This window comes from Zootoca vivipara, chromosome 4 (genome assembly GCF_965207765.1).
Source record: "Zootoca vivipara chromosome 4, rZooViv2.hap1.1, whole genome shotgun sequence".
Lineage (NCBI taxonomy): Eukaryota > Metazoa > Chordata > Lepidosauria > Squamata > Lacertidae > Zootoca > Zootoca vivipara.
In genome coordinates, this window is record NC_142587.1 from 43700259 (window position 1) to 43720390 (window position 20132).

At 38.6% G+C, this 20132-nt stretch overlaps 1 protein-coding gene across 15 annotated transcripts in view; it reads right to left on the minus strand.

Moving 5' to 3' along the window:
- DMD (dystrophin) overlaps positions 1 to 20132 on the minus strand; it is a 1006777-nt gene that overhangs the window by 187496 nt on the left and 799149 nt on the right. For all 15 annotated transcript variants that reach the window (XM_035114386.3, XM_035114388.3, XM_035114384.3 and 12 more), the window contains 4 exons: positions 13551 to 13723; positions 10144 to 10300; positions 4468 to 4588; positions 3564 to 3832 (listed from right to left, as the gene is read on the minus strand). In XM_035114386.3, the coding sequence (XP_034970277.3) occupies positions 3564 to 3832; positions 4468 to 4588; positions 10144 to 10300; positions 13551 to 13723 (720 nt within the window). The remainder of the gene's footprint in view (positions 1 to 3563; positions 3833 to 4467; positions 4589 to 10143; positions 10301 to 13550; positions 13724 to 20132) is intronic.

Below are 20132 nucleotides of genomic sequence, written 5' to 3' on the forward strand. Positions count from 1 at the left end.
GAGCAATTCAATACCCCCCTTACGCTGGGTGGAGGTATTTGGATTATTATTATTTCTGGATGTTTTTAATGTTTGATGTTTTATTATTGTTTTATCTGAGTGCAAAGCTGCCCCAGAGTGGCTGGGGCAACCCAGACAGATGGGTGGGGTATCTTCCTCCTCCTCCTCCTCCACCACCACAGGAGTTAATGTGAGTGTTGTTGACAGGATGTTCCAAAATGGGGTATTCTCAAGGCAGAACTGGACAGGGGCTGAGCTGCCCCAGGATCCATCTTATTGCCGTTGCACAACAGCATAGAACTCAACTTCTGTGCCAGCATGGGGCTTGCATGGTGACTAGCCTGTTTCAAGTCATCAGCCGCCCCCCTGCACCTTCTGCTGCAACCGCCATGACCAGCAGGACTACAAGGCCTGATGGCAAGGAGAGTTTAGGATTGGACCCTAAAACTCACCTAGACACTCTTATAGAGTAGATAATGGGCCCATATACAGCGGAACGACAGAGACAGAGAGAGAGAGAGAGAGAGAGAGAACACTTTTAGGTTCTAACGTTTTTTCCCTACTTTCATGAGTTAACCAGTAAGCTTTTTGAAACCTTTTTTGCTCCAGTGCTGAACTTTTGGAACATATTAGAAAGGAACAGAGAACCTTTATGTGACTATGAGTCAGTTCACTCAGCACGCTAACAAAAGCCTAGTCAAAGATCAGTACCACTAAAAAGCCATATTCTGTTCCTCTACGTCCATTCAAAGCTTGCACTGAAATCAGCAGGGCATGCCCATCTGAAGAAAAAGTTTAGCTTTATGTTATATATGGATAGATAATATTAGCTTTATTCTTGTTTTTAATCCCATCCAAGTTCTAATATTTCAGAAGGAATACTTTGAGTGGCTGTGCTGCTTAGCCCTCTGACTTAAGGGGGCAGTTAAAGCAATTTTTAAGTTGCCGTGCCTTCAAGGGAACTAAATTAAGTTCCAGGCAAGGATTGTGGTTGGAATGTATATGGTTGATCTACTCAATTCAGTATACTTTGTGCACCCAACTTTACATGCTATGGCTGCATTAAAGCTCTCACCTTCCAGCTGCACAACAATGCTAAACATATAAATATTCCTATATTATAATGATGCTTCATGATAAATTAAAGGAAAAGGGAAACCTTTTGACTTTCACATTCTCCAGGACCACCTGCTGCCGCCAATATACCTGTGAAATATTCACATTCAGGGCTGCCAGCGCTCTAGTACAGTACTAGTATATGTATTGCATATTCTGACTAGCAGTGGCTCTCCAGGATCACATGCAACAGTGTTGCTGCTATCTGATGCTTTTAGCATAGCAGGGGGCAGGGGAGAAGATGTCTTCTTTCTCTCTCCCCCACCCCCGAAATGCACCACCTCCTCAAGGTCTCAATAAGACAATGATGATCCTGCTTCAAGCTAGGGGGAACCCTCAAAAGGAGCAGTCTTATGCAACCTGCCTTATGTAAACTGAGCACTACTTTACTTTGTGGTTTGCATATGTTTGTCTTGGGAGGCAGTGGAATGACCCTCTGGGGGTAAAGTCAAATTGTTGCAGTAGCAGCACTGAAGTGACCTGGCCAATGTGTATCGAGATCCTGGGCTGCCTTCTCAGCCTTACTGGTGTAGTCCAAAGGAAAGCAGAGCAATATGTTTTGCACCAGCTTGGCTGCAGGTGTTGCTTGGAAGGAGGCATACAAGGCACCATCCAGCTGTTTTAGGGACTCCACTCTGGATTTGTGTAGGGTTTAACTCTTAGCCCAGGCACCCCCAAACTTCGGCCCTCCAGATGTTTTGGACTACAATTCCTATCTTCCCCGACCACTGGTCCTGTTAGCTAGGGATCATGGGAGTTGTAGGCCAAAACATCTGGAGGGCCGCAGTTTGGGGATGCCTGTCTTAGCCTTTTTTTTCTCCTGAAGATTTCTCACAAGGCAGCATCGGTTTCCTTCTCCTAGATGGGCTATCATCCCAGGTTGTCAAGCCCCACCTGCCCCTTGTACAACACGGGCAGAAACCATCTTCTTAACCGTTGTATCCACTATTGGTCTTGTCCACTCAATCTGCTGGAGTTTTTCTTCACATGCAGGGGAAGTCTCTAACTAACCTTCACCTGGTTTAGCTGGCCAGTTGAAGGCTTTTCCCGGGCGGCTGCTGCTGTCACATGCTGATAGCTACTAGGAGCCACAGAGGAGAGCTGAGTGCAAGGTGGGGACCAAAGGTGGACAAACTAACCCAGACGAAGCATGATGTGTCTTCCCCTCCCATAACAACTCATGCACCCCACTACTTTACTAATAGGGTAATAATGTCAATATTATTAAGTAGTATTTAAAACTGTTCAAGAAGTTAGTGAAGAACTTAATAAGATACTTATAAAGAGAAGCGGGACAACTTAAATGAAATTGACTACAAGCTTTGGTGTGCACACATGAAATTAAGGTCGTATTTGGAATGAAATAGTAACCTTCACTCTCTGTGCCATTTTTCTTACTGCTGACTAAATATATTACTAATACTGCAATTTGATCTTTTTTTACTTAATACACAACAAATATGTTTTAATTGACAGCATGACATCTCTTCTCTGTGAATGTTAAAGGATGTTGCTAACTACAGTGTTATTTGTTTTACCAGTACTATTATGGGCCAAATGCATTTGTATTATTTTTTCTGTAAAACTGCAGAAAGCATGGATGGCTATATACCTAAAGCAACATGTTTACTCATATATATTGTTGTAAATGCTCACATTTGGCACTCATACTGACTATTAAAGTTACAAGGACTACGTTATGAGGCACACTTGCACTAATTCTGAAAAAGGAAGCAAGACCAGCCAACACTATTTCCTCTATGCCACAGTACCTCTCTTGACTTTTAATAAGGCTAGTTTAAACATCATGACCCCTATGTGAAGGTTGCAGCAGGATTGTGGAGGTTTCTGCATGGCTGCACTCCTCTCAGGGAATGTGACATTTGTAAGTGTCTTGCACAACATGTGATGGCCTGATCTGCATATTCTTGGTGGCCATAAATCCTGAAGAGAGAATTCTCCATGCAGTTGAAGTGTCACATATAATAAAAGGGTTACAAATAGTACGCCTATCCATGATAGTCTTCATCAAGGGCTATAACAAAGTGGTTTTAAGGTAATCATTATTTCACACAGATCATGATGGCTACCATTTTGAATGTTAACTTATATGGAGAGAAAAAATGCTCAGTCTGTGAGGAACAAATGGAAGATATTACCGGTACATCTCTTGAAAAAAAGATATCTAGACCAGTAAGAATTGATTTATGTATATGAATGTGTTTGGAGTTTTTCAATTTTCAATCTCAGTTCTGAATTTTACGGCATATTATTTTTAATGTTGAATATGTCAGCGACATGCTGCTAAAGGGTTTTCATCTTTAACTTTGTTAAACTTTATTTGCAAAATAAAGTTTTCATTTAGCCTTGAGGGGGGAACATACCAAAGAAGAATGGCAAGCATATCTTACTTTCAACAATGCTGATGAGTGGAAGCATGGTTTTACCTTGAGTTTTTCTAGGTGATCCTGGAGAGAGTCAATCAGCAAATCCCCCACTGGCTGCCAAGAGCCCTTGAGAGCTTCAGCCTGACGCAGTTTCAGGTCCAGCTCATCCATTGCCTCCTGAAGCTCCTGCAGTCTTTCAAGAGCTTCATCTATCTTTTTTTGCCATTCAGTGGACTGTATATTCAGTTTATCCCATTCTGTTTTGACCTCATCTGCTTGCCTTCGCAAGAGTCGAGTGACATTCTGGGCTCTTTCCTCCAGAGGCAGTTCTAAAAGTGAAGTGCAAAGACAGTTAGATATTGTATAGACTAACTGTATACACAAATGAAAAGAACATTTGAAAGTTATCAGTTATGTTTCATACAAGCACAAATCTGAAAACACCTCTACTATCAATGCCCACTATGTAAAAAATGCAAAAGCAGGGCACTGATTCAGCCCAGATCATGACTGCTGCTTTCAAGTCGTCATGTAATGCAGTTTTTCCTGTGTGACTGAAATGGCATATGACTGAACTACTCAGAAACAGCAGCGAGACTGCAGCTGTAAGGTATGAACTAGTTCCAATTTTGAAAACTAGCAAGTTATTTTAGTTTTAAGGTCCCTCACCCTTTTAAAATAATAAGTTGTGTCTCAAGAGATAAGAAATTCTAAAATTGATGTGTAATAAATTTTTCTAAATGCATGGTGAATTTGCACAAAATTGTTTTGCCTCTTGTTGAGCTGCATTCATAAATATGCAAATAGATTACTTAGTGCTTATGTCTTGCTCATCCTCCCCTTCCCCTATCTAAGCTTACAAATATGTAGGAGATGCCCTGACACTAACCATAATAATTTATGGATCCTTTAGTCATTGCTTATCCCTCTATCAATACGTTATTACAGCTCTACATTAAATTACCTCGAGGCTCCTGGTAAAGCTTTTCCAGTCCCTCCAAAGGTTGTTCTGCTAGGAATAATCTCACTGTTTCAAGTGCATTCGAGATAACAGGTTCTTTAGTTTTCAATTCTCTCTTAAAGGCCTGTAAAATGAAACAATACAAATCTAAATTGGCATGCTAGTTGTTCATTTTGTCAACTTTTTGTACAATGTTTCCTGCATTTATTTCAGCCACGTTTATGTGCAATGAAAAGGTCAATGACTGAAAGAAACAAGGAAAGGTGAAATAATTTCAGAATTATTCTTCACAAATTAGACATATTTCTGTTTATAAAATAAAGGCGAGAAAGAAAATCCAGAACACTTCAGGGGTGTTTTATATTCCTCAGACCAGTGAGCATATACTGTGCTGCAAATGGGAAGGCACACTGATTAAGCTGTTTGCTGTTACACTGAACCCCTTCTGTGACTAATACCAGACTTCGTAAAACTTTGAAATCTTGCTGGAAGGGACAAGGTTTTAGGTGGTATTACGTTGAACAGTGCTGGCACAGCTAATGCTGCCTGAGAGGCAAAAGATTTCCTAGAATGTAAAATGAAATCCACAGTGATCCATAGCCATAACTTTGTTGTTGCTGGCAACTTTGTCACAAAAAGTAGTTCAATAGTATGACCATGATATCACACTGCTCTAAGTGGAAAAATTTAGTAGACTTGGGCTACTGGCTAAATAAGAATGCTAACTACTAACTGTTCTGCAGCATATATTGAAAACTGATAATAGATGTATAATTTACTCAGTAATAAAAGTTGAAGGAAAGTAGTCTTACTGTCATAGTGAAACCTAATGGAAGTAAGTCATTTTATGTTCAGTGGAACTTACTCCCAGATACGTGTGCACAGGATTAAGTATTATTGCAAAATCCTACACATATTTACTCAGAATGAAATTCCACTGTGCTCAGTGTAGATTACTCCTTGGTAAGCATGCATAGGATTGCAACCTTACTTTCTTAGAAGCAGGTTGCTTGAATATTTACCTGCTTCTTGTGCACTCCCTAACTTTTAGAAAACCTCACAAGCTAATCAGAAAAACCTGGGAGAGAGAGGAGATCCCAGCAGACTTTAGGGATGCCAAAATCATCACTCCTTTTTATTATTAAAAAAAGGTCATGGAACAGACTGCGGAAATTATCAAGGCATCAGCCAGCAAAATTATTGCAAGGATCTTAGCAAACCATCTCCTAACTATATCCGAGGAAACCCTTCCTGAATCCCAGAATGGTTTTCGACCTTCTAGGGGGACAGTGGATATGATTTTCACTGCTCAACATCTTTAAGAAAAATGCAGAGAGCAAAACCAACACCTGTATATGACATTTATTGACCTGACGAAGGCCTTCAACACTATACATCACACTGCCCTGTGGACTGTCTTCTGATAATCAACTTTACTGTACACCTGCAAAACATGGACCACTTATAAACGCCATCTCCAACTCCTCAAAAGATTCCATCAGCGGTGTCTCTGAATTTTTTTTACACATCACTTGGGAAGGCAGGCAAATTAATACCAGTGTACTCGAAGAAGCAAAGATCACCAGTGTCAAAGCAATGATTCTTCAACATCAACTTGAATGAAGTTGAAATTGGACTGGTCATGTTGTGTAGATGTCTGATTATCATCTTCCAAAGCAACTACTCTATTCCGAACTTAAAAATGGAAAGTGTAACACTGGTGGTCAACAAAAGAAGTTCCAAAACACTCTTAAGGCAAATCTTAAAAAATGCAGTATAAACACCGACAACTGGGAAACACTGGCCTGGTATACAAACTCAAGTGAGATAATTATTTCCAAAACTGTAAAGCATGAAGCTATGTCCCTTCTCCATGCTTTTATTTGGGGTTCTAATGGAAATGGAGTATGCAAAGCCATTACACAGAAATAGCCTAAGAAGCTGAAGCTGTCAAAAATCTAGTGAGTCTACTTTCCCTCTGCTAAACTATTCTTGCAGAAAATGTATTTTCCTATTACTCATCCTACATGTAGTTGCAACTCTTAAGCCCTTCATCCTTATACTTCATCCTAATACTTTTCGTCCCCAGTCTGGAAATGTAAGGTCAGTTAGAGCAAAAGAATATTAAATCAGTGTCACTAATTTGTCAGCGTTATACTTGGACAGGTCATTCCTGCTGTATTGTTTTTCTATACTAGGATCCTTTTCCAAATTGTATATTAATTCAACTGTAGTAGCTACTATTGATGCTTTTAATTGTCAATGAATGACTTTTTAAAAAAATAATAATTTATAATCATAGCTTCCTGACAATTTCATGCCAAAAGAAAGCTGACTGTCATTGATAAGAAAATTAGCCCAAAAGTATGGTTAATTTACAACCAATGATTTCAGGCTAATTTTATTGAATTCCTGAACTTCTTCCACAGTTTGTGGCGACTGCAGAGGAAATCGAACACACATAATATATGACCTGCCAAAAGAACAAGTAAACTACTTTATTTAAGCCCTTCTATTTGTCATGAACACCTGGGCTATAATGGCATTCTGCCCACTATCTTAATAATGCATACATTGATTTGCTCATCTCAAACCGTCACTAGGATCTTGGAGGGCTCTCAAGGGTGACTTTAAATCTCTTCAACTAGAAAAGAAGACACCTCCAACTAGGAAAGAAGACACATTCAGATGACTGATGAAAGAACAAAAGAGGAAGCTATGCTTTAACGACAAAAGCATACTTTCTGTTGGGGATGTATTCTTTTGATATTTTATTTTAGTGGAATTTGAGGAAGTAGTAGTAAAATGGATTTAAATTAACTTTTCTTTTAGTACCTCACTTTAATTTTTTATTTGCCCATCTGAACTTTGTTTAGCATTGTCAAATGAAAAGAGAACATTGTTACTTCAGGACATCCCATAATAGACCCAAAACTACAAATTTCACCAAGGAGAAAGAAAACTGTTCTAGGTTTTGGGAACTTGAGGGTCCAACACATTGCTGTTGTTTTGGGGTACTGGTGCAGCTTCAGGGCTGCATTCTCATTCTCTCTCTCTCTCTCTCTCTCTCTCTCTCACACACACACACACAGAGAGAGAGGGAGAGAGAGGGAGAGGGAGAGGGAGAGGGAGAGGGAGAGGGAGAGGGAGAGTAGTTACAAATGTTACATGTTTCCAGTACTCTCCTAAGAAAACTGACACTGAGTTTGTTCACATGAGCTGTTAACCAACCTATGGCTTACCAAAACTGCACAAACATGTAAGCTCCTTAAGAGGAGCCCACAGCCAGAGAAGTCTTGTGGTTAAGCTTCCTTCCTACTAACCACAAGCTATAGCAAAGAACTTACCCCAACCAGGTTTGGACAACTTTGGCTTAGATCAGTGCAGCATGGTTGAAAAAAGGAGCTTCACTCCACAGTTGTGCCATCTCAATACATCTAGTTTGGCTTGCTGTGGTGTACAAACCAGACCATTGCAAAACTACTCTGGAAACCTCCCACTTGAAGAAGAGAAGTGCATGAAAGGTATTTTTTCAATAACTGCCATTTCATTATTTTTGCTGTGTATTGTTGTTGTTGTTTAGTCGTTTAGTCGTGTCCGACTCTTCGTGACCCCATTTGCTGTGTATACAAACTGGCTAACCCTCAGTTTGTGGGCCTGTTCCAGTCCCCTAAGGCCAATTTTATGGGGTCCTGAGACCCCACTAATGTTTGTGGCAATGACAAAAAGGTGAAAAAACAGAAGCAGAAGCAGCCCAGTGACATGATGAGGATGCAACCTGCTGCCTCCACAGTCATCAAACATATTTTCACTGCACCCACTGCTTGCATGTGGCCCTTGGAGGGTGAAGAAACTGAAATTGTATTGTAGGGATTGCAAAGGGTGGTCTATTTAAGCACTAATAGATGTGTCAATACAGGAAATTTATAGGTCAATACAACTTCTCCTCAGTTCAGAATATATACTAGGGTGGGGAAACAGAAAAGTACAACTAAAAACCTATCAAAGGCAACCTTAAAGCAGGTCTTACTTTCCACCCTTTCCCCCTAAGAGACGTTTGAAGAATAGACAGGATGACCTAAATTTGAGGATTATCTTTTTTTCTTTTTGTTCCACATGGAACCAAAGTGCCAGTAACTAGACAGGTCTAATATTCTGCTATAAAAGTTATGCTGCAAGGGGTGTGTGAGGAGCTTTCTACAAGCAACTGAATGGTGGATAGCTTTGAGAAGCATTATTGTGACCACAACATATGGATCCCTGTAGGTGTGACAGAAAACAGAAGCATGTTCAAGGCTTTTATAAAGACAGACATAAGATTTGGTTTCTGACAGCATGCATTTCTACAGCATTTCTTACTCCTCAAGGCATTATGAACTTAACACTGATATCAAGACTGCAAGGGATCAATGTGGCACGGGGTTTGCAAAGTACTTACGGTAATTCAGAGATGTCCTAAAATAATCCCAGAGACTTAAATGGTACGTCAGTGAGACCAATCTAAAGTAAGTAGATATGGCTCATGACTTTGAGCCTTAATGACTGCATGCCCTCAACTTTGAGACAGATTGAGACAGCTTTATAAACATTATCAATCATTATATAGTCATACTGTGACACTAAGGGACACTAGCTAAAAATGTCCAACATTTATAAAAGGAGAGGTTGCACGGAAGAATTAGTTGCCAGCCACCTAGCAGTGACAATATTACCAGGGAAGTAATTTCTTTGGGGTAGCTGCTTTATTAGTTTCTGTTTTATCTTCAGGTTCTTTGCTGAGAAAGATTAGAGTTCTGAAGGAGGATAGGATAAAGGAGGATAGGATAAATCTGGATTTCTTTATTACACCCAGCCTTTCTAGGGGCAGGATCACACGTTACATTCATCACTTTCAAAAGTAGCCATGAGTATGTTGGGCTTGATTGTTGGGGATTCTGAAGCTCTCCCAGGAACAAGCAAGAATATGAAGGGAATTCACAGGAAACATAACAATGTAAGAAGAGCCTAGTGGCTCATCTGGTCCAGCATCCTGTTCCGACAGTTGCCAACCAGATGCCTGTAGGAAACTGGCAAGCAGGACATGAATACAACAGCACTCTCCCCGTCTGTGGTCTCCAGAAACTGGTATTCAGAAGCATCAGAGGTTCTTCCTATGGATGCAGTGCATAGCCATCATGGCTAGTAGACATTAATAGTCTTCTCCAGTCCTAGTTGAAAGGAAGCAGGAGCTACTGGCCACCTTTGCTGTATGCTTTTTCTATTTCGCTTTTAGAGGAAAACTCTCCCCACAGGTTAACAAAGATAGGAGCAAGTACAATTGGATACTAGAGGAAATATAAAACAAACAGAGAAATATGCGCCCCCGCCCAGCTATCTGATGCAGACATAACATTGGTGATATTTGAACAGAATGTTAAGCTATGGTTTATTGCTATGTGGCCTAGCCAAGGCTCCTGCACTTTCCCCTTCTTCCTTCCTTCCATGTGGCCAGAAAGCGAAGTTTTCCCTCTTATTTAATTGTAGCTCTTTGATCTATTCAACAAATTTATGGATTGTGTTTTAACACTAGCTATGACTAGTTTTTTTAGAAGCCAATTTCCAATCATTTTTAATTATTCCTAACCTTCTCCAAATAGACCCTACAATGCACTGCATAAAACTGATTTTGAATGTTCGTACCCGATGGGTGTCATTCTGTTTTTGCACTGTGGGAAGATCTCCACCAATGGGAGCCTGTCGCTTTAACTCATCTTCTTTCAACTGCAGCCATGCCAAAAGTTCCTGAAGAGAAAGGTGTAGCCGTCTCCACTGGTCAGAACTAGCTTCTAGATGAGACCTGGAAAATATAAATTAATGTATTTATAATTTTGATCAATTAAGGTTCCCATGACACTACACAGTGAATTTGATGATTTTAAGAAAATACTGCTTAGAGGATTACAGATTATAATGACAAAGAATTCCATATTGCTTTCCTGGATGTCAATAACAAAATTCCCTTTCATTTTAAATGGTAAGAATTGCATTCAATCTCTTGCCTAAAATTCACTACTATAAACTCTTACTAAAGCCAAAAACCTACATTCAAAAAATAAAATTAAATTAAAAATACACCTGATGTTTCCATCCTTTGAACACTGAGAAGGTTGTAAGTGAATCTTTTATTTGAAACAAACAAACAAAATCTTTCCAGTAGCACCTTAGCAACCAAATAAGTTTACCATTGGTATGAGCTTTCGTGTACATGCACACTTCTTCAGATACACTGAAACAGAAGTCACCAGACCCTTATAAATAGTGAGAGGGTGGGGAGGGGTATTACTCAGAAGGGTGGTGAGAATGGGTGATTGGCTGATAGGTGTGGTAAACCTGTTGACGACTGTTAACAACTGCAATTGGTCTTACAGGAAAAAGCAAGGGGTGAGATGGCTAAAAATAGCATTATCATGTATAATGAGATAAGAATCCAATGTCTCTATTCAGACTAGATCTCTCCATGGTTTTAAGTTTGGTAATAAGTTGCAATTCAGCAACTTCTCTTTCCAGTCTATTTCTGAAATTCTTTTGTAATAAGACAGCTACTTTGAGAGCTTGTATAGAATGTCCTAGGAGATTGAAGTGTTCTCCTACTGGTTTCTCTGTCTTGTGATTCCTGATGTCAGATTTATGTCCATTTATTTGAGTTTGCTATTAAAAGTAAAAGGCTGAGCTTTGCAAGCAAAAAGTGCTGAAGCAAAATATACTGTATACTAGTATAGTGATTAAATAAGGTGGATTATGCATGATAAATTAGCACATCAAATACCTCTGAAACAATAGGAAATTTTTTTAAAAAAGCAACTAACCCATTCAGGGCTGCCAGAATTACAAAATTCAGGTGTCTTAATTTGTTTACTATTTATCTCAGATGGACATGATCAGTATGGTAACAGTTTAATTTGTTGTTGTTGTTGCAAATGACTTCTTCCAGTTCTCAACTGTAGGACATGAATTGTTCCCAATTGAAATGAGACTGAGTGCTCCTATTATGAGGAATAAGGGTCCAACTCTCTTTTTCTGCCTCCCACTTCCTTGAGTAATAAAGATTTAAGCTTTAGCTGTGTTTCCCACCTACATGTTGTGGCTATACTAAACCCCTCATTATGGTTACTGTTTCTCCAGTGCAAGAATGTTCTTTTATGTTTAATTCAAGAAGACAAAGCAACCATGATAAACCAGAGTTACTATTTTCAAATTCATTAATGTCACTGGTATCAAAATGGCAACAAGTGAACTATAGAAAAGCTCCTTTATTAAAGGCTAACCGTACTAATGTACCATGTTTCTTTTCTTGTACCTCTTTATTTTACTAAGTTCATGGGTTTAAAAAAGGACTTGTGAAGAAATATTTCAAAGAGCTATATTCCTTTCCTTATGGCTTGCCTATAGGGAAGATCATTTTCTTCTTACTTCAGCCATCAATATTTTTCAGGTTCACATATTTATTTTTAATGACTAATGTTATGAAGATGGTTTCTGTCATTATACACGCACACCGACTCCTTCAGGGCTACAGCTGCACAAAGCTAATATTTCATATATAACTTTGAAAAGGCTTCTGCCTTTGGCCACCCCTGAATCTTACCTATATACAGAGGACAAATGGGCAAAAAAAGAGTGTCTGAGAAGACTGCCTTGGAGGTGGAGAATTTGTTATAAAACACTGAGAGGGTTACTTTAGATGGGACTTTTTCAGCCCTTTGAGCTTTGCTTTTCCAACAGTTATTTTATAACATTACCCTTTATTATGTGTTTCCCTATCCAAGAAGGCAATTTGCGTCTTTCCCCTTTAAGATTTTACAAACTTGACTCTGCATCACTCATCATAGGAATGTTCATTGGGCTGGAGTACATGCACAGCACACCTGCTTGAGAGAAAATTCCACTGACACCAATGCTACATATTGACAGTAGGTGAGTTTAGGGGTGTTTCCCCCCTGCAATTTATTGTTAACTAAGTGTTGCTTAGGCATGTAAGCTTTGAGCAGTGTCACTGGCCCTTACTATTTTCTCATGTAATCCTGATTTTACCATTATGCAGAAAATCTGTTAAAATAAGAAAGCATCGTGGAAAAAGTAAATCTGGCTTAAACGAGAGTTTAAAAAACATATGGGATGGCAATTTGATGAGGATGATGTCATGTGGACACTGTGAAAGACTTGCATGCCTGGGCAACATCTACGGTAGGACACAGTAAAGTGCTATGCAGAAGCAGAAGGTGCCAAAGCTTTATCCATGCCAGTCCTTCTGCAAAAAAATACCCTATTACAAGTGAAGGCATTCAGAATTCTGTTCAGAAACCATTTCACATATAAATGCCAAAACAATTGCATTAGCCATGATTAAAATAAAGCATGTATAAGGAATCAGAGGTGGAAGTGAAGCTGTCTGATCCCCCCCCACCCGCAGCAGCTCACATTTTCCCAAAACCAAGTTACTCCCCCACCCCCACCCCAAACAGCAGGTTGTCTCTTCTGTAGTAGGAGCTACTGCAGATAACCATTCAAAGGAAGTTCCAATTACACATATGATGATGCCCTTTCAAAACATAATCAAGCTCTTTTGATTTCATATCTTATTTGGTTTGGGGGTATATGGCAAATACAGTATATGTATACTTATTTGGGAGTAAGCTCAACTGAACCCAGTGAGGGTTAGATCCTGAGTAAATGGAGATAAGATTGGGCTGTATTTCATTATATTTGCTTAGAACAGCATGAGAAGCCATGTCTATCAGTATAAAATAATAGCATACATTTCAGAGAAAGTGTGGTCGCTGGTTAAGCATGCTTAATCTCTATTTGTACATTCTTATTGAGATTATAAAAAAACTCATCAACTTCCTTGCTTCCTACAATCCCTTATGTATAAAGAAAATTAATCATTCTTAAACAATAATTCAGTGCTTGAAATTGCTTAAATTACTGCCAACCAGCCACTGCAGCCCAATTTGAACAAAATAATGCTATAAGGGAGGGGGGCAGGATAATTCTTTCCTCAGATTAATTCCCATATTTGCCCTCCACCCTTGCCTTTTGAGCCCTACCTAACATTTAGAGATTTTTTCCTAAGTTCACTCCATCTGAAGTTCATGTTATCCAGGCGTCTCTGCAACAAGGCTGCATCATCAGAACCTTCCAAGGATCTCAAGATTTTCTGTCCATTTTCATCCAGGCTGTGGAAGATATCAGTATGGGTTTCAATTTCTTTCTGAAGTTCCTATGAGGCAATCACATAACAAATACATTAAACACTGACAAAGAAATATGCCAGGGATAAGTGAATAGAAGCCATTAGCAATAAAGGTACATTTTGCAAACTCAAATGAAAATAACACTGATTCATTTTCAATAGTGTTTTAGAGTAACTGAAACATTCATGTTCCCCATTTAAATTAATCAATTTGAGAATATATATATATATATATATATATATATATATATATAGTTCCTTTACTTTATGTTATTCCTTCCTAATGAAAACTATTCTATATACTATTCAGACTGTGTGGTGGTTTTAATAATAATAATAATAATAATAATAATAATAATAATAATGTAATATATTTATACCCCACCCATCTGGCTGGGTTTCCCCAGCCACTATCAAGCTAGGCATAGTAATGTTATTTTATACTGGCATGGCACTGTATTAGTCAGAGAGAACTACGGAAAAGCATTTACAGTTATCGTTGGGCTCTGACGTGTGCCAGGGAGGCAACAATTGGTTACGTCATCATGCCGGTGAGAATAAAAACAGAGACAACAAAACCCCTCAGGATCCCAGCCAAATCTGACCTTTACATGGTATGTCTTCCTGTGTAACATTTTCAACTTGAACCAGAGGCTTCAGAGCAGGTCTTGCTGCACAGAAATCCAAGGAAAACTAAGCTACTGCAACAGCAGAGCTTTAAAATGCCAAGTTCAGTTACATTCCATTGACAGAATGCATTTCAGAGCACAGGCCTCAACAGTCAATAGTAATAAACAGTCACTTTGTACTATGTCAAAACATCAGTCAGGGCCATGGCTGTAGGAGGAACGGAGAATAGCCAGAAGGACCCAGAATGCACAACTGGCAGCTTATGTGGGACTGCCAACTTTTCTTATCACTTTGGTATTGCAAGCCAGAAACTTTTTAAATATTCATGTTTCCCCTTCATTTTTAGCCAGGCAGCAACTGCCAAAATGAACATTCTTTGGAGAGCTAACTGCCTGGTACTCACATTCCGATCTGCCTACATGGTGAATGGAATCTTTGTGTATTATCCCACACTGTGATTTCTAAAAAATATTTTAGCTCCATGAACTTATAGATTTATTCTGGGGGTCAACGCTGCCTGCTCATTAGAATGATCTTATATACAAAAATAATAAAACTATTACTTTCAAAGTTAGAGGGGAAGTGTTGGAGCTGTCAGCATGCTGGCTGTGAGCAGTCCTGGTTTAATAATTTCCCATTTTATACAACCAATACCTTATGTCCTTGAATTAAAAAATATACTGCACAGTGTTTCAGTAGTAGTGGTGGTATTCTTTATTTAATTTCTTAGCTGCCTTTCTCAAAAAATGGCCACAACAGCTTACAGAAATGTAAAATGCTGGGTTTAAAACCAATACTAAAAGCATGCATGCCATGAAAATTAATAAAATTAAAACTTCAGAAAATATGGAATGAGGAATAACTTATGCTATTTTCAGTAAAACTCATTGCTGGGTAATAAGTGTATGAGGGTCACTGGCAAATTCCGTTTTAGTCCTCCTTTGCTGGTGGAATAAAGATTGAACCGTTAATTAAAATGTTATTTATTTATTTAATATTTGATTTGCAGACTACTGCAACAACCTCCAAAATCAAAGGTTCTGTGTGCACTGTAGAAGTGAACTGCTAGTACCATATAAACGACGTATCTTCAAGGTTTATGCAAATATAGCTAAGCATGCCTATATGGTAGAGTTTTGATTCAACTCTATAAACATTTGCACTTGCAAAATAACAAAAACTGATGTCCTCTCTTTAATTTTGACACTGTTCTTTGTGGTGACTCTTCTCCATTTTTTGTTCTTCCTGCTTTCAAATTGGCTTATGTCCAGTTTGCTACAATTTTCCGTTCATTTCTCCCTCAACCGCTTACTGCTCACACAACACAGTGTTGACTACAACATTGAGGACTCTTGAGGCAACTTCATGCATACACTGGTTAAATTGCAGAGAACAAATATATGCTCGTGTAAATTGCTCTTATTGAGGGGGATGGGAACCTGTGTCAAGCTGTACATGCATAGCATCCTGAACTCACTCCAAAAATAAAATAATAATAATGGAAGAGAGCTGGATCATTAATGCACTTCCAAAACTAGTTGAGGTAATCTGGAATCCCAAAATCTGAGGGGAAATTTAGCTGGGATAATTTAATAACTCCTCCCTCAGCTGGATATTTAAAAAAACGCTCTCAGGTGTGACCTCAAAGTATAGAACAAAGAGCACCACAGTATTTCTTTTCATCTCTCAGTCAGTACAATGCTGCAGGCTTTATAAATGTCAATGAAATAACCAACATTTTTTCATGTGGTAACTATTCACTTCTTTACGTTGCATTACCATGCATGTTTTCCTGAGCATAAGTCCCATCAAAATGAGTGGAGCTTACTTTCGAGTGTAAGCATATATAGGGGGTGACTCACCCAGAGGTAAGACTGTGCAGAGGCCTGGTTCATGTCACCTCTCCACTCTCCTCTTTGAGGGGGAAGAAACATGGGAGCCAGACCGCTGCACAAAGATTATTATACTTCACACAAGGTTCTATCTGTCCTGTGGCCTTCCACAGATATATGTTCAAGCATGCATGCAAAGCACCACTTTGGGAATATAGGAACTGGGGCTGAGTTTACAATAGGACATTCAAATCAAATGTCACCAGGCCTGAAAAATCACCTCATGGTAAATGCATCACTTTGGATGCCACCTCACTGCCTTGTCAGCAACCACTCTAAGTCTAAACTGTACAACCTATTGGAGCAATATTTGAGGCTTTATAAAAGCAGCAGCAACAACAGCGAGACAAAATACATTCACACCCTCATTCACTTCAGACTAATCTCAAGATAAAATTACACAAAATGCTGTTACTTCTTTGAAAAAAGATTCTACATCAAGATTAATGATGATGCCCAGCAAAGCTTTTTTAGCTAGATGTTGTGGCAAGTGTGAAACTCTCCAGGGAAACCCAAACATAAGAAATGCATTAACAAATAACTTTTTCAGAACATGGTCACATGAAAGTCCATTAACACTAGCTACACTGAGGAAAAAGGAAAATCACAGTCATATAAAATTCATTCTCAGAATGTTTATGTACAACTTATAGTTGACCTGATAGCTATTGCCCTCCTCTGCTAATCAATCAGTGGCTAGACAAGACCTTTACCAGACCAACACGGCTACCTACCTGTACTAGGAAACTTCTAAATCCATCCAAAACCAACCAACTCCAGTGCCACCTAGTGATTCAATCTTATAATGATACAATCCACATATTTTCCTCTTAAAGGGTTGTGTTTTTTCATTACAAGGAAGAACAGTTAAGCTTTGTGGAGCTTTGTGGTGAGACATATGCGAATCAGATGCCTATGGGAAGTCTGATTCCAAGAGGACCCTCTCAACTTGTGCTCCCTAACAACTTGTATTCAAAGGCATATTATCTTTGATACTGGAGGTGGTGCACTAGCTTGCTTCACTAATAGACATCCTAAACAAAGTCCCCAGATGTCTGTCACCTGTGTTTCATTCTGGAACACATAAGCCATGTAGTTCTGGAATTTTTCCCACGAGAGTGTCACTGATTTGCAGGATAGCTCATCAGAAATAAGAAAGTAATTGATGTCAAAAACACATATTATAAGGACTATATGAAAAGTGACATATGGCAGCACACCTTAATTATTTTCTGACAATACCCATGAGGCTGATCAATCAGTTTCATTTTTTAATATTAAAGAGGACCAAAACACTTCCAATACTACATTTAGAAGAACTGTGTGCCATATATGAGATAAGAGTATAATTAGAGATGCAAGCTTAACTCAGTTTAAATTGGTAAAATAATTCAACTAAAGCTTTTCCAATTAATTAGTGGTTCTATTGTGTTGGAACAGAGAAGGTAAAATAAGGTATTAAACAGAGTAATAGCTTTTGTTTATTGAATTATAAGCTATTTGCACTTCTGTAAATAAATAAATAGGCATTGCTACTAAATTTGATAAATTGGTTCAAAGGTGATTGATCAATCATCTAAATTATTTAATTAACTGAGTAGCCTTATGTATAAACATAAAAAAGCCATTAAGACTGAAAGGAAACAATGACACCAGGATTTATTATCAAGGGCTCTGCTGCTATTTTTCATTTAAAATGTACGAGTGAGTTACATCTGCCCTGGAATATTCATGCTGACTAAGTACCACCCGGAGAGGTTGGGTGTGCCTGATTCTCATCAAGTTTCTAAGGGGACTTTACTTTTCAGTTTGTCCCACTGAGCGGTTCATGCAAATGTACATTTCCTATTGGCTCCTCTATGGCTTTGTTAGCAAGTCTCTTCTCGAAACTGTTTGTCTATACAGTATAGTATATCTGTACTCAAGGTTCTCTATGCACTTCAATTATATGTTGAGTCATTCCAAAATAAATGAATGATCCTTAAATTTATTAATTTATTTTAATTTATTAAGAATGCATTCTTATGGTCCAGAAGAGAGTGTCCCTGGGGGCCACAGGATTTTGCTGATATGCCAGGAATGAAATTGTAGGTGGAACAGAAGACACTAAGCTCATCGTTGAATGGCAGTGGCCACAATGCTGAAATAACAGATTTCAGAAAATGCATAAAATGTCTACTAGCACTTCTCTGAAATTATACTCTCAAACACAATGCAAACTCAGTAAAAAACAAAACAAAAAGGTAATCTAGATATAGCTGTAGCCCACATCGGCATGCAAGCTGTACAAAAATTCGTTCTAGAGCTGCTTTATCTGATACTCTATTGTTCTTCATTTTAGCAAGCTATGTTTAGTGCAAGAGAATCTTTTGTTTTATGAGAAGAAAGAGATATTGTAGGCCTTTCAAATCACTTGACTAAAAACATTTTTTCTTCTGCTCTATAAAGGATATCAACATTTGTATGATATAATGTTAACATATAACATAAATCTTAACCAACATAATATAATCTCAAAAAAATGCATGCCAGTAAAAACTGTATTTTAGGACAATGTATGCAACAAAAAATGGGTGAATTTAGCATACTGCTTGGAGTCATAAGAAATATATCATGAGCTTCACATTAAAGACCCCCCCGCACGCAACAATGACTAAAAAAAATACCATAGAATGCAACCTTGCCTCGTAAGAAGTCCCAGGAAAACAAATTAAAGTATGTCACCATTATGTGTTTCCTATTGCAGTGAAAATGCTCTTTTCTTCTCCTAGTCCATCAGTATAACATTTTTGGGGGGTTTATCTCAACAACATTTACACAGCAATTTCCATAATGATAACATCTTTTCAATGAAATGTTAAATGCAATTAAGGGGCAGATATTATGTGTTAAAAGCTTTGTTGTGAAATGGCTATACATCATCATGTCATCAAGCCTCTTTTCCAACCAGTCTATGGCATGACCTCAATTCCAGTTTGGTATGATTACATTGCAGAGTTTCATGTTAATGACTTGATGAGAAAAGATAGATAAAATTGTATCTCTCTCCTGCAGAGATAAGCCTATGAATATTGCTAAAAGATTTCCGGGATCGAACACCATTTTAAAAAGATAACAGAAGATGAAACACATCTCCAGAAAAAGAAGCAAATGCTGACAGGTGAAAGCTAAAAGAAGAGCCTTTCAAAGATGATCCCTGAAATCTTAGAAGCTATTGTGATTTCAAATAAAATTGTTGAAGAACTAAATGATGTATGGATTAGACTCTAAAGAAAAAGAAAGGGCATCTCAAACATGGTGGTAAAGAGATTTAAAATAAAGGAAAGGAAAGTCATATGCATCTGTACATTTCTCCAACCCTTCCATTTCTAGTCTCCCTGCCATCTGTGTCTGTAGAATCACATTGTGATATGACCTTTCATCGTCTTTGGGAGACACCACATTGATTTCTTCTTTAATCTAACCTGACTAATTTTTAATCCCATAACTTCAAAGATCAGGTCTCACTGCTGCCTGCTATAAAGAGAGAGAGTATGACTTGACTTTTCTTTGGTTCATTCTTATGTAACAAGGCATCAGTCTTGCTTGTGTTGCATTATGATCAGCCCCTCTGTGACCCTTACTCCGGCTTGTGACTCTTCCACACTCTAGAACCTGACTTCCTTGTGTGTGACCTTGTACTCTAACTGGAGTTTGCCTATTTAATTGATACCCCTCCCCCACAAAAAGCCCCTGAGCATGACCCGACCTCAGTCTCTGAATCACCTTGCAGGTAGACTGGGACTCCTGGCATCCTTATCCCATGAAGTAGGACAAGTGACCTAGACTTTGCTGGGGTCACCAAAACACATACACTTTTGTTTCTCTCTAAGGCAGGCATGTCAAACCTGCGGCCCTCCAGATGTTTTGGACTA